General features: G+C 47.7%; 1 protein-coding gene across 8 annotated transcripts in view; it reads left to right on the top strand.

Annotated features, from left to right (window-relative positions):
* Positions 1-12,524, top strand: part of CEP164 (centrosomal protein 164) — a 73,854-nt gene that overhangs the window by 28,972 nt on the left and 32,358 nt on the right. For all 8 annotated transcript variants that reach the window (XM_049856606.1, XM_049856609.1, XM_049856608.1 and 5 more), the window contains 4 exons: positions 1,364-1,519; positions 1,802-1,936; positions 2,264-2,341; positions 11,290-11,676. In XM_049856606.1, the coding sequence (XP_049712563.1) occupies positions 1,364-1,519; positions 1,802-1,936; positions 2,264-2,341; positions 11,290-11,676 (756 nt within the window). The remainder of the gene's footprint in view (positions 1-1,363; positions 1,520-1,801; positions 1,937-2,263; positions 2,342-11,289; positions 11,677-12,524) is intronic.

Consider the following 12,524-nt stretch of genomic DNA (forward strand, 5'->3'; position numbering starts at 1 on the left):
TGTGAGAGTCAAATGAGACAGTGCATGTGAGGTGCTTAGCCCCGTGCCTGGTCCATGGGTAATATTGGCTCATTCTATTGCTATCAGCTTTTCTCCCTACCATAGATACTCTACACCAGGCCAGATGATTGAGAGTGGTTCTCATCTCACCTCTCAGGTTAGCGTCTGATACCCTCCCCATGCAGAAATGGGTCCTGACGGTCTGGCCCATAGGCTGAGGCTGTGGGCAACCAGATGGGCCAACTGGACTTCTTCAGCCTGACCTCCTCTAGTTCCTTCTTCTCTCCAGTCCCTGAGGGATTAGAGAGGAATGGAATTTTCATGTTTTTAAGTTTGAGGAAAGAATTTTAAAGGGCTCTTTCTAAATTGTACCTAGAATGCTGTCCCTGCCTCTGCTTCTGATAAGCCCAAGTTATTGTAATGTGGATCCCTGTGATAACGAGAATCCTGTAACACTGGTGTAGCCCTGGGCCACTCAAAAACCCCCCTTACATTCATTATCTCATTTGAGCTTCTCAGCGAACCTTCAAGGTGCATGTCATTACTGTCTTGCAGATGAGTAAACCGAGGAATCCCAGAGTCTGGGAGCTGCCCAAGGTCTCGCAAATCCGGACTTCCAGCCTGATTTCTTTCCCCAGCCCTCACTGGCATGAAGCCTTCATTTGGCCCTCCTGCCAACAGGGAAGGGAAGGGCCTGGCTAGCCCCATTTCTGCCCTCGAAAGGCTCTTTTCAACCACCTCCTTCCTCCTCAGCAGTGTCTGGGGCAAAGAAAGTTCTTTGGTGGCTTATTCACATTTTTTCATAATTAATGATGACTTGTTTCAGAGTAATACATACCCATCATTTAAAAAGTCAAATAGTACCAAGGGGCATATAACATACTACAGCAGCTCTCTGGTGTGCCTACCCTTCCCCAGAGGCAACCACTTTCTTGTGGTGTTTACTTCCATAGTTCTAGACAGTCTGCTTATATTACTTTTTCTTGATTCATTAATTCTGACCTTGAGCTACGAAGACTTTTCATGATGGCAGATGAGGATTTTGTCTCTGCTTCCCCTCCTCCACACTTCCTGTATGGCTTCTGAGAGGAGAGCAGAGCCCTGTATCGCATCTGCCAGATGTAAAAGAACTGTTTACTGTGAGGGAACAGCAGAGTTATGAGAAGCAGGAAACCAGCCTGTGATTTCTCACACAGTTGACACAATGGTAATTTCTGGGTGTTGTGCTTCATTAGCAGCCTCTGAACGGAGGTGGTTTAAATTTGAGTGGGCAAGATTTAGATATTTTATTTTTATATCCGTCTCCAACACTCCTAGAGCCTGCGGTTTCTTGGGTTTGTAATGAGAGGTTTTTCTTGCCCAGGCCCCGGGTTCCTCATTAGCCCCAGTCCACGTTCCTCTTGGGGGCCTGGCTCCATTACGAGGCCCTTTGGAGGCCTCACCCTCTGCTCTTCGTGGATCTCAAAATGTGAGCCTGGGAAGCTCGGTGGAATCTGGTCAGCTTGGAGAATTCACGTTGGTAAATATTTTCTCTTGTGTCCATTGTGTTTAGGAGCCGGGGCCCATAGATGAGAAGCAACACAGGCAGAGTGTTAACAAATCATCATCTTGTTGGGGAGATTAGTCACACTGTGTGGGTGCTGAATGTGGCCTCTGGGCAGTTGAGAATAGACCCATGCCATAGAGACTCCGTGCTACTTTCCTAGTCTATGCAGCCAGGGCAGTAGGACTTGGAGAAGAGAGGGATCAATATGAGCTGGAGTGGCCGATGAGTGCCCTGACGTTCCCCTCTGTTTTGGAGCCTTCACAGGGTCTCAAGACTTCTGCTTTTACAAAGGGTCTCTTGGAATCCATTCATGAGGATAAGAACGCTCTCAACCTCTTGGCTTTAGGGGAGGAGACCAATGAGGAGGAGGATGAGGAGAGTGACAACCAGGTAATGATGAAGTCCCCCTCCCCCCCCGGCCTTGAAACCCTCTCTGCCATTTTGAAAATAAGTAAAAATGATTTATTTGCCAGGGAGCACTTCTTTTCTTGACCAGTCTTTACGCTTTCTAGGTCTGGCCCAGAAAGCATAACTAACAAGGGACCTCTTGGCTGTTTTCTTGGCGCAAAGTGTTGTTCACACTGGGTAAAGGGCTGTGTTTGTGGAGGTCCTGCCTGAGAGTCCCTCGGCTCAGCATTACCCCACTTCTCCTCGGCATGGCCATCACCTGGGCTGACCAGTGTCCTTAGATTGACCCCTTGTAATTATTTTTTTCAGAGTCTCCGCAGCTCAAGTGAGCTTCGTAAGAACCTGTACCTGGACATCGGGGCATTGGGGGGTGACTTTGAGTATGAGGTAAGAGCTCCAAGCCCCTGCAATCAAATGCTCCAGCCTGGAGTGTCCCTCCTTCTTTATTAAGCCTTTCTACTTTGTGAGGTTCATGTCTGGAAAGAGAACTATTTCATCCCCGTCCGATCTGGATGGAATTTCTGGAACTTGGGGAAGAACAAGAGGAGAAAGTCATTTATTCATTTATCAAATAACCACCGTTCATTGAATGCTTCCACATGAGGCACTCTACTAGGTGCTGTTGGTCAATCAGACGTAAATGAGATATGGTTTGCTGCCCTCTAAGATCTTACAGTCTCATAGGAGAGAGAAGTAAATGACTATAACCGAGGGTAGAATGTGATGAGGCCGTAAGGAAGATTAGACAGAGTGCTGTGGGAAGGGAGAGCTTGGGGGCTGCTGTCCATTTGGGGTGACCATGGAAGGCTCTGTTGAGAAGCTGACATCTGAGGTGAGCCAGGAGGGATGATGGGCAGGAGGACTAGAGGTGAGTGGTGAGAGAGGGGCAGGTGGTACAGGGTGAGTTGTGAGGAAGACGGGGCCGTCTCCTCCTGGAGCACATGTGGAAGAGGAATGAGAGAGAGGACTGGAGGCAGCCTTGGGCTAGGTCATGGCCGGCCTCAGGTGCCAGGCTGGGAAGTTTGGGAGCCATCAGAGGATTTGAACAGAGGTGTAACGTCATTCAGGTTTGTAACATTTGTTGAATGCTGGCTCTGTACCCAGGCACTGTGCCAAGCCCTGTGGGAGGTACAACTATCAGTCAAATGTGGGTCTGCGTGGGCTGTCCTCGAGGGGTTTATAGTTGAGCAGAGAGGAAGCACACAGGGTACTTGGTGCTTAGTACGTGCTCAGTACACATTGAATGAATGAATGTTTAGGAAACTATATAAAGCAGAGCAGCGTGGAAAAGATGACATTTGACTTGGGTCTTGAACAATAGGTAAGTTTTAGACATGGGGGACGTTAAGGGAATATTTCAGGCAAGTGAACAGCTTGAACAAAAGCTCAAGGGCTGGGGAATGAAGAATATGGATGAGAATGGCTTCCAGAAGAGCCTCATAAGTAGTCCTGTTGCTTCTAATCTCTCTACCCAGTCTGACATCCACTGCTACCAGAATGCTCTTCATAAAAAACAAACAAAAACAAAAAACCCTCAACACTCACCATGTCATCATACCTAGAAACTCCCCGTGGGTTTTTGTACTGGAAACGAACATGCCCTGCTCTATGTACTTTGCCTAGTGCCCAATTTATTAATTTTTAAACAGTTAACACTTCTCTAAATATTCCCCAAGGATTCACACAGTGAATCATAAAGTCAACAAGTTAGATTTTCTCACCCATTTAAATATTGATCATAAACTTAAACTTTTCACAAGTTTAATATATCATATACTTTAAACATCTGAAAATCAAACAGATCACTCACACTTTATAAGAATGTTCACAAAACTGATCAGTAAAACAAAAGTATCCATATCGTGGATTTAAATTAGCTTTCTTGTTATCCCTTATTCTTATGGTCTTATCCCTTATCATGTTCGTACTATCTCTGACCCTTATTGCTTCATCATCACCTCATCTTGAGAGCAGGGTTAATGTCTCAGGCCAGCAGAGGTTGCAGATGCTGGCTGAGGGGCCATGTTTTGGGCCTTGAGATCGGAGATGTAGGCGGGCCTTCCAGTGTGATCCAGCTCTAGTCACTGGGCAGGCCCCCTTTCATAATTAGACTTTGTCTATTACCTCAGAAATGTCCCGAATTTTTGGCTCTGACCAATCAGATATATTTTGATTTTTTGTAATGTTAACATTGTTAGTTGCCGTTGAGTCAGCTCCGACTTATGGCAACTCCGTGTGTAATAGAGTGAAACATTGCCTGGTCCTGCGCCATCTTCGTGATCATTGGTATGTCTGAGTCCTTTGTTGTGGCTAGTACAGTGCCTTCCAACCTGGGGGGCTCACCTTCTAGCACTCTATCGGACAGTATCCTGTTGTGATCCATGGGATTTTCATTGGCTCATTTTCGTAAGTAGATGGCCAGGCCTTTCTTCCTAGTCAGTATCTTAGTCTGAAAGCTCTGCTGAAGCGTGTCCAGCATGGGTGACTCTGCTGGTATTTGAAATACCACAGCACAGCACCTGGTATCACAGCAGGGTGCAAGCTGTCATGGTTTGACAAACATAGCAGGTGGGTGGTGCTGTAATTTAATACTTACTGCCAAATGTGGCACTTTTTTTTTTTTCTGAGTGTCTGGTCTTTATCATTAACCTGATACATACCTGTTTTGAAACTGTTTCTTCTGAGTGGGGCCTGGTCTGGTTGGGTTAAATCCAAAGCCTTCAGTCTGTTTGGTTCCCTAAAATTACAACTTTTCTTCCTTCTTATCTGCCATCAAGACCTGTAATACTGATGGAATCAAAGGAGGGCCTCAGATTTTGAGCCTAGAAGGATGACTATGAGTAGGAACAGGAGTGTCAGGGGCACTTTTTTGTTTTTGAAGAGCGAGGACAGCCTCCATGAGGCTGAACAAGTTGGCAGTGGAGATTCTGCCATATGCATGTCTGTGTGTCCAGCCCCTAGCCCAGTGCCTGGAACATAGGAAGCACTTAGGTAAGTTTTGCTGTGCAGTTGAAAGAATGAATAGTGAATGAATGAATGGGCCATGCTGGGACAGGGAAGATATCCAGGCAGGTTGCAGTGCACTGTTTTCTTCCTTTGGCTCTCCCAGGTTCCGGGTAGTGAATACTTGGTCACTGCTGACAGCTAGTGACTGAAGATCCCGGTGTGAATTGATCATGATTGCACTTTATTTTGGGCTAGTAAATTTTTACTTCATAATGGATCATAAGTTTCAACAAACAAAGGGATTTTTCTTCTTTGACATGTCCTGGGTTTCCAAAAGCTTTCCTTCCAATGAGTCTGTGCTGCTTTGTGAGAGTGGGAGCTTTCTTTTTTGTGCTTTAAGTGAAAGTTTACAGTTAAAGTTAGTTTCTCGTTCAAAAATTTATACACACGTTATTATATGACCCTCGTTGCTCTCTCTATAATGTGACAGCACACTCCTCCTTTCCACCGCAGATTTCCTGTGTCCACTCAACTGGCTCCTGTCCCCCTCTGCCTTCTCATCTCACTTCCAGACAGGAGCTCCCCATTTGTTCTCATGTATCTGCTTGAGCTAAGAAGCACACCCTTCACGAGTATCATTTTATGTCTTACAGTCCAGTCTAACCTTTATCTGCAGAGGTGGCTTTGGGAATGGGTTCAGGTTTGGGCTAACAGTCCAGGAACCATGTCCTCCGGGGTCCCTCCAGTCTCAATCAGACCATTAAGTCTGGTTTTTTTTTAACTAGAATTTGAGTTCTGCACCCCACTTTTCTCCTGTTCTGCCAGGGATTCTTCTGTTGTGTTCCCTGTCATGGCGGTCATTGGTGGCAGCTGGGCACCACCCAGCTCTTCCGTCTCAGGCTGTTGGAGTCTCTGGCTGATGTGGCCCTTTCTGTCTCTTGGGCTAATGTTTTCCTTGTGTCTTTGGTGTTCTTCATTCTCCTTTGCTTCAGGTGGGTTTGGATCAATTGATGCATCTTGGATGGCTGAGGAGTGGGAGCTTTTTAACATATTTTTATAACCTCTTTAATATAAATAGGCAACCCAGTATGACTGGGGGAAATGTCTGGAGCGAGACGTGTTAAATACACCCCCCACACTTGTCTCCAGCATCCCAGCAGATTTAGCTCTTTTTGCCACATGGAGTGTTGGGTTCCTGTGTTCTAACCTCAGGCAGCAGCTAGAGCTGTTCCTATTGGGGAAGATTAGTGGTGGGAATGAATGGGATTTCAGGACAGAGAAAACTGCCTCCACCTGGGCCCTGTCCTTTGAAAGTGACTTTTGTTCCAGTTGACAGTCCTTGGATCCCCTGAGCTGACCACCTCTGCCATCTCCTGGGCATCCAGGGAGCCCTGGATGATCTCCTTCCTGCTTAGTTCTTCCCTGTTCTGCTGTCGAGAGTCACTTTGCTCATGATTCCATGAGAGGGCAGTAGGATGGTAAGAATGCTTCTCTCGCTCCATGCCCTTCTCCCTCCCTCTCCTGCCTTCCAGCTTACACTCATTTTTAGTCTATTACAGAATCAGAAAGTGAAGGTTCACGGAACAGCCGCTGAGAATGGGTGTGAGTGAAAGTGGGGAGGCTGAAGGGCAGGCAAGCAGGCAGTGTGTGTGTGGCTCTGGTGAAAAGCCCATCAGCGGATCAAAGGAGAGGGAGGGAGCCTGGGCTTAGAAATAACAGACAATGATGTCAGTGTTTGGAAGGCGCTAGCAACACCAGGGAGCAGCACGGGCGTGGAGACTGAGTGGGAAAGAGCTGGGGGAGATCAGCTGGACTGAGAGAGGGCTTGGTGGGGCCCTCCCCAGGCCAGAAGCACAGGATCAGTGCCCGGACCTTGTGGCTCAGCTCCCCCACCCTTCTACGCCCTCCTGTGCTGTGTGGGTTATAGGAGCCCCTGCTTTTGTGTTGCCAGGAGGAGGGGGCCTGCAGCACTGCTTTGGGCAGGGGTGTGTTAAATATTCATGAAGTGGTTCTTTCAGGCAGTCTCCTGCACCCTCTCATGCAGATGGCAGGGCCTTTTTTTAAAAAGCAACGGGAATTTGCCTTGATATACTCAAGGACCTGGGCTGTGACAGGAAGAGACAGAAGGAGAGAGGACTGTGAGCTGGGAGCAAAGCTGTGTGAAAGCACCGTTGCCTGCCCTTGCGTAGGAGACTGTGTCACAGGTGCCTAGAGGTGCATTCAGGCCATGGGCCCTGGTGACTCGATGAGGGACAAGTGGGGGTGGGAGGGAAAGTCAGATGAGTTTTTAAGACATTCAGCTTTCATTTATCTGCTTGTGGGTTATCCGTAGCATGTTTATTCTCCTTCGGCCTTCCTGCCTCCTGCGCTTCTGGCTGCGGTTAGTTGACAGGGGTGCAGAGACTGCGAATCCATTGGGTATTAGCCACGTTTTACTGTTTGAGTGTTTCGGTAAGCACACTAGGGTAAGCCCTTACCTTGTGAAAATCTCAACAAGTTAAGCTTGCAAATTAGATAGACAGGGCCTAAGATTTTTGTAGTCTGGCCATTTCTCTCATGTAGAAAAATAGGTTGCCCTCTCCCTGTATCTAGTGTCCTCTGATTCCTGAGAGGCTACTTGTTTTCTATCATTTTGAATATTAATACAGGTAGTCTCCGACTTAACGACGGGGCCGGGGCTCCGTTCTGACGTAAATCGAATACCTCATTTTTTTTTTTTTAGTTTCCATTATTATTGCCTTTTATTATTAGTATCTTTGTAAGTTATGAGATTGAACATCCGTGAGGGATAACATCGGCAGACTGCGTGCTGCAACATTGTGCGTGATACGTATCAGTAACGGTGAGGTGTAAAAAAAAGACAGTTTTAAGTGCGGTTTGTAGTAACTCAAATACGTCATAAGTCAGGGACTACCTGTAGATAACATTTATCTAGCCACTTACAATTTAACGAGCACTTTCACAGATACATTTTAATCCCTATAAAACCTTATGGAATAAATATTACATCTTCATTTTGCATAGTAGGAAGGAGAGTCTCAATTCCTCACAACTGCGTGGTACCTTAATTGACTTTTAAAAAATTCAGTCAACAAGCATTTATTGAGCTCCTACTATGTGCTAGGAACTAGGCACTGGGGATAATAAGGAGCTAGTCTGGTGAGGGAAACAGAAAGGAGGTCAGCAGTTGTAGTACAGCAGCTGTCATGTTAGAGGATGGGGAAGGCCAGCTGCCCTAGGGGTCAAGGAATGCTTCCTGGAAGGAGTGATGCTGAGGACCAGGGGGAGTTTGTCAGGGTGGGGAATGGGGTTTGGAAGCACCTGTGTGGCAGAGTAGCAACACCACATGATGGCTGTCCCCAGGGCAGCAGCAGAGCATGTGCAGGGTGTGGCTGGAGATGAACACTGAGGAGCAGACAGGGGCTGGGTCCAGAAGGGCTGTGTGAGCCAAGCGAGTAGGAGATGTGAACTTTATCCTGAAGGCCATGGGACCCTGTTCATGGCCTGATGCCTTCTCTGGCCCCTAAAAAAGTTCTGTTTCCAGGCAGCCCTTTTGGAGCCAGGCTTCACTCCTACTTCAGGCAGGAGAGCCTTTGTTTACTCTTCGGACGAGCCTGGCCAGGTGGATTGGCCCCACGTGCTGAGTGAGGGGATGTGGCTGTCCAGATACCCCTCTCCCACCTCTTTGCAAGAGTCCCTGGAGCCCCATAGACCACCTATTGAGCTCTTGCCGGGTGCTGGCTACTGTTGGGGACACGGAGAGGAGAAGGTATCCTCCCACTTCGCCCCGAAGCTTCTTGCCTTGATGGGAGGAGATCACCTCGCCACTTCTCTCACCCCAGTGATCATGGCAGATGTAGTCCATGCTAGAGGTCAGAGGTGTTGGCAGGACGGGTGGCACCAGACGGATCCTGCCTTTGTACTGCCAAGGGCAGGAGGGGGGCCCAGCCCTTCTCTACTTCACCCTCCGCTTTTCTTTTTGGGACAGGCTAGGGCTGACAGCATCGCCACTGTGTCCGGTGCCTCCTTCCTTTGGGCAGTAAAGACTCGTAACCACGGCTATGTGGGACATTTCACTTTTTTCCACACTCAGCGGACTTCCTTAAAGACAGGATCTATGTCTTGTTCTTATTTGGGTACCCCAAGGCAGTGTTTTTCACGTAGAAGGTGCTCAGTGAATGAACACGTGGGTCTCCGCATATAATATTGTCGTTGTTAAGTGCAGTCAGGTCATTTTCCACTCATAGTGACCCCATGTGACAGTAGAACTTCCCCATAGGGCTTTTTTGGCTGTAATCTTTGTGGAAGCAGTTAACTTTTATGGAACACTTGCATATGCCAGGCACAGTTCTAAGTTCTTTAGCTCTTTTAAACCCTGTTACCATTGCGTCGATTCCAACTCATGGCTACCCCGTGTGATACAGAGTAGAGCTGCTCCATGGGGTTTTCTTGGCTGAGGTGGCTGGGTGATGCAAATGATTAAGCACTTGACTACTAGCTGAAAGGTTGGTGGTTCAGACCCACCCAGAGGTGCCTCAGAAGATGGGCCTGGTGATTTGCTCCAAAGGATCACCACCTTGAAAAGTATGGAGCAGTTCTACTCTGCACACATGGGTTGCCATAATTCAGAACCAACTCAGTGGCAACTAACAACAATCTTTATGGAAGTATATTGCCAGGCCCTTTCCTACAGTGTTACTGGGTGGGTTCAAACCACCAAATTGAGGTTTGTAGTTGAGCGCAAACTGCGCCACCTAGGGACCTCTTTAACTCATTAAATGAGTTTTAAAAAAGTTAACTCATTCAGTGAGTATTAACTCAGTTATTTTTCCCATCAACCCTCTGAAGTAGGTACTACTGTTTCCTGAATTTTAGATAAAGAAACTGAGATACAGAGAAATAATTTTCCAAAAGTCACACAGCTTTAAGTGTGGAGCCAAGATTTGAACTGAGGAAGCCTGGCTCTTAGCTAAGCTTTGAACTGCTCTGCTTTCCTGTGGTTTTCATCCATCCTTGGAAAGCTTGGGTTAGCTTGTCAATATGCTGCCAGATCTGCAGGTGGATGGTCCTGTCTTTGGGCTCAACAGGTACTTCAACAGACAACATCAGTAAGTGCCAGGTTTAGGGCTTCTCCGTGGACCCTTGGACTCTCCAGTGGTAATGCTCCTTGTTTGAACCTTCAGGATAGAAAATCAGGAAGTCTTAAAAATCCCTTACCAGAAGTTATTCAGACTGGTAGCCCAAGTGTTGGCATAGATGTTTTTTGGGAGGAAGGCTTCTCAGCCAGAGCCCTGGAGAGATCTCTGGCCACATTTCCAAGTGATGGTTTTCTTTCCCTATTTTGGTAGACTCAGAAGAATTTAAGCAGAAGCAGCCTTAGATTTTTCGTAATCTCTGAAGTGAAGTTTGTGTGAGAGATGGGTTGTGGCAGCTTTCAAGGTATGCTGCTCAGATCTTTTTCCATGAGGCCCTGCTGAGGGGAACTCAGTAGATCGACAGCCTCCAGCTGCTGCACCTTCAGAGCTGCCTTGGTGTTCATGCCAAGGCCATGCTCCTTCACAGTGACAGAGCAGGGCCATTTCTCTCTGACATGGGACACCTCTCATGTGGGACTTTATGCCTGCCTGGCCAAGAGTTTCTCAAAACTGTGCTGTGGCCCAAGGTTCTTCCTTCCCTCTCTCCTGTCACAGGTGTCAGACCAGCATCACGTTCTGAAGACTGTCCCCGCCTTCTGTACACCCAGCCTTCTTCACCCTTCCCAAGCATTTTCCCCAATAAGCCTCTTGCACTTCTGACCCCATCGTGGCATTTGCGTCTCAGGGGGCCAGAGCCGACTGACAGGGATTGAGTAGGGGACCCTGTTTCCAGGGTTGCTCATGATCACCTGGCACAGGGGAGGCTTAGGGAGAGCGTCATTGAAGAAGGCACCTTTCTGATATTTTTTTCCCTGCTGCCTTTAAAAAATGAAATACAGAAACTGTAGACTTTGGTACATGTGATTATCCGTGATCATCTTGAATAAATATTGCCTTATGAGTCTGCAACTGTATACTTTGGCTAATGGGGCTATAATGAAGCTACACCGCTGGAGACAGATTTATTACCTGAGGCTGATGGGTGGTGAAGGGGGCGGATAGTCCAATGTACGGGTTTCCAGGCCCTCTGTGGACTGGGGGCAGGTTGGGTGTATCAGAATCACCATCAAAATTCTGATTCAGTAGAGCTGGGGTGGAGCCAGGAATCTGTGTTTTAAAAAGCTGTTTGGGTGTTTGGTAACGATTGGTCACAGAACTAGGTAAAGGAATAGCTGTCTCTGTCTTATAGCAAGTACCTAAACTCTTTTTATAAATTCCTGTTGTCTTCCTTCTGACATGGTCTGTGCTCCCTAGGAGTCTCCCAGAATAAGCCAGCCAGAGGAGAAGAAGGATGCTTCTCTGGATTCCGATGCTGTCGGTCCCCCTACTCCCGGCAAGCTCTTCAGCCAAGAAACAGACAGCAGCCTGAGCAGTGCCGATGGCCAAGGGCAACAGGGAAGAGGGGTGGGCGCTTGGCTCTCAGGAAAAGAACAGAATGAGAAGAGTGATCCTGGGGTCTCCAGGAGTCAGGTGACCCCCAGGGTGGACCCAGGGGGTGATCAGCGTGGCAAACCCTCTGAAAAGGAGGCACCAACGGACCCGGTGGATGCAGGAAAGGAGAACTTCAGGAAGGAAGAGGCAGCAGAGGAGTCAAAAAGGGAGGCTTCTGCCCCAAAAGAGAGCGGATCAGATGCCAGTGAAGTAAGTCACTTTGTTCCATGGGCAGTTGCTGGCTGCAACCCTGTGCTTCTGTCTTAGGCCTTGTGCAGATTCCTAGCCCCGTGTCTTTATTACTGAGTCAGGGGCTTCATCTGCAGGCCCTGCAATGGGCTGACAGCATCAGCCAGAACCCTTAATTGTGACGAATGTGCCCAGATCCAGCAGGACAGTAAAACCCTGAATGAAGCGCCAAAGCTGCTGGCACTAGAAATTCAAAGCAGTAATTTGCTCTTCGACTGGCATCCCCCTGGGATATTAATGTTCTTCTTTTCTCCTACTTTCTTCCTCTTCTCCTTTCCTGTGTCCCTCTTCAACTCCTTGACATCAGTATGGGGTCAGTCATGGTTGTAGCAGTATGAGTTCCTATAGAGAGAGAACTTTCTGAGAGAGGTTAGCACAGTTGGAAGTGTCGTGTTCCCCCCGCCCCACCCCAGGTAGGTTGGGCTACAATAAGACTCATTGATTTCTGTGGCTCTTCCGGAACCAACCCAAGACACGGGAGTAGTTGCTTTGGCAAGATCAGACTAATGACGTAAATGGACAGAAGTATGTCAGATCCTTTGGCATGTTGGATTTTCCAAGGTAGATGATGAGGTAACTTATTTAAAGAGTTTTTATTTACTTTCTAGAAAAGATACCCTCATTCCTTTTTTTATTTTTTTGAGGACAGGATCAAGCTTCAAACTCCCAACTTTCTAACCCTTCTACTACACTCAGCTCTCTTTCTATGTGTACATTCTTGTTGAACTGACTCAGAGTGGGGCTGCCCAGTCCAGGGGCATGGGGGCTGGTGCATGTGTCCAGAGAGAATGGGAGGGCCCACAGGCCTC

The sequence above is a fragment of the Elephas maximus genome, chromosome 17, assembly GCF_024166365.1.
Source record: "Elephas maximus indicus isolate mEleMax1 chromosome 17, mEleMax1 primary haplotype, whole genome shotgun sequence".
In the NCBI taxonomy this organism is placed as follows: Eukaryota; Metazoa; Chordata; class Mammalia; order Proboscidea; family Elephantidae; genus Elephas; species Elephas maximus.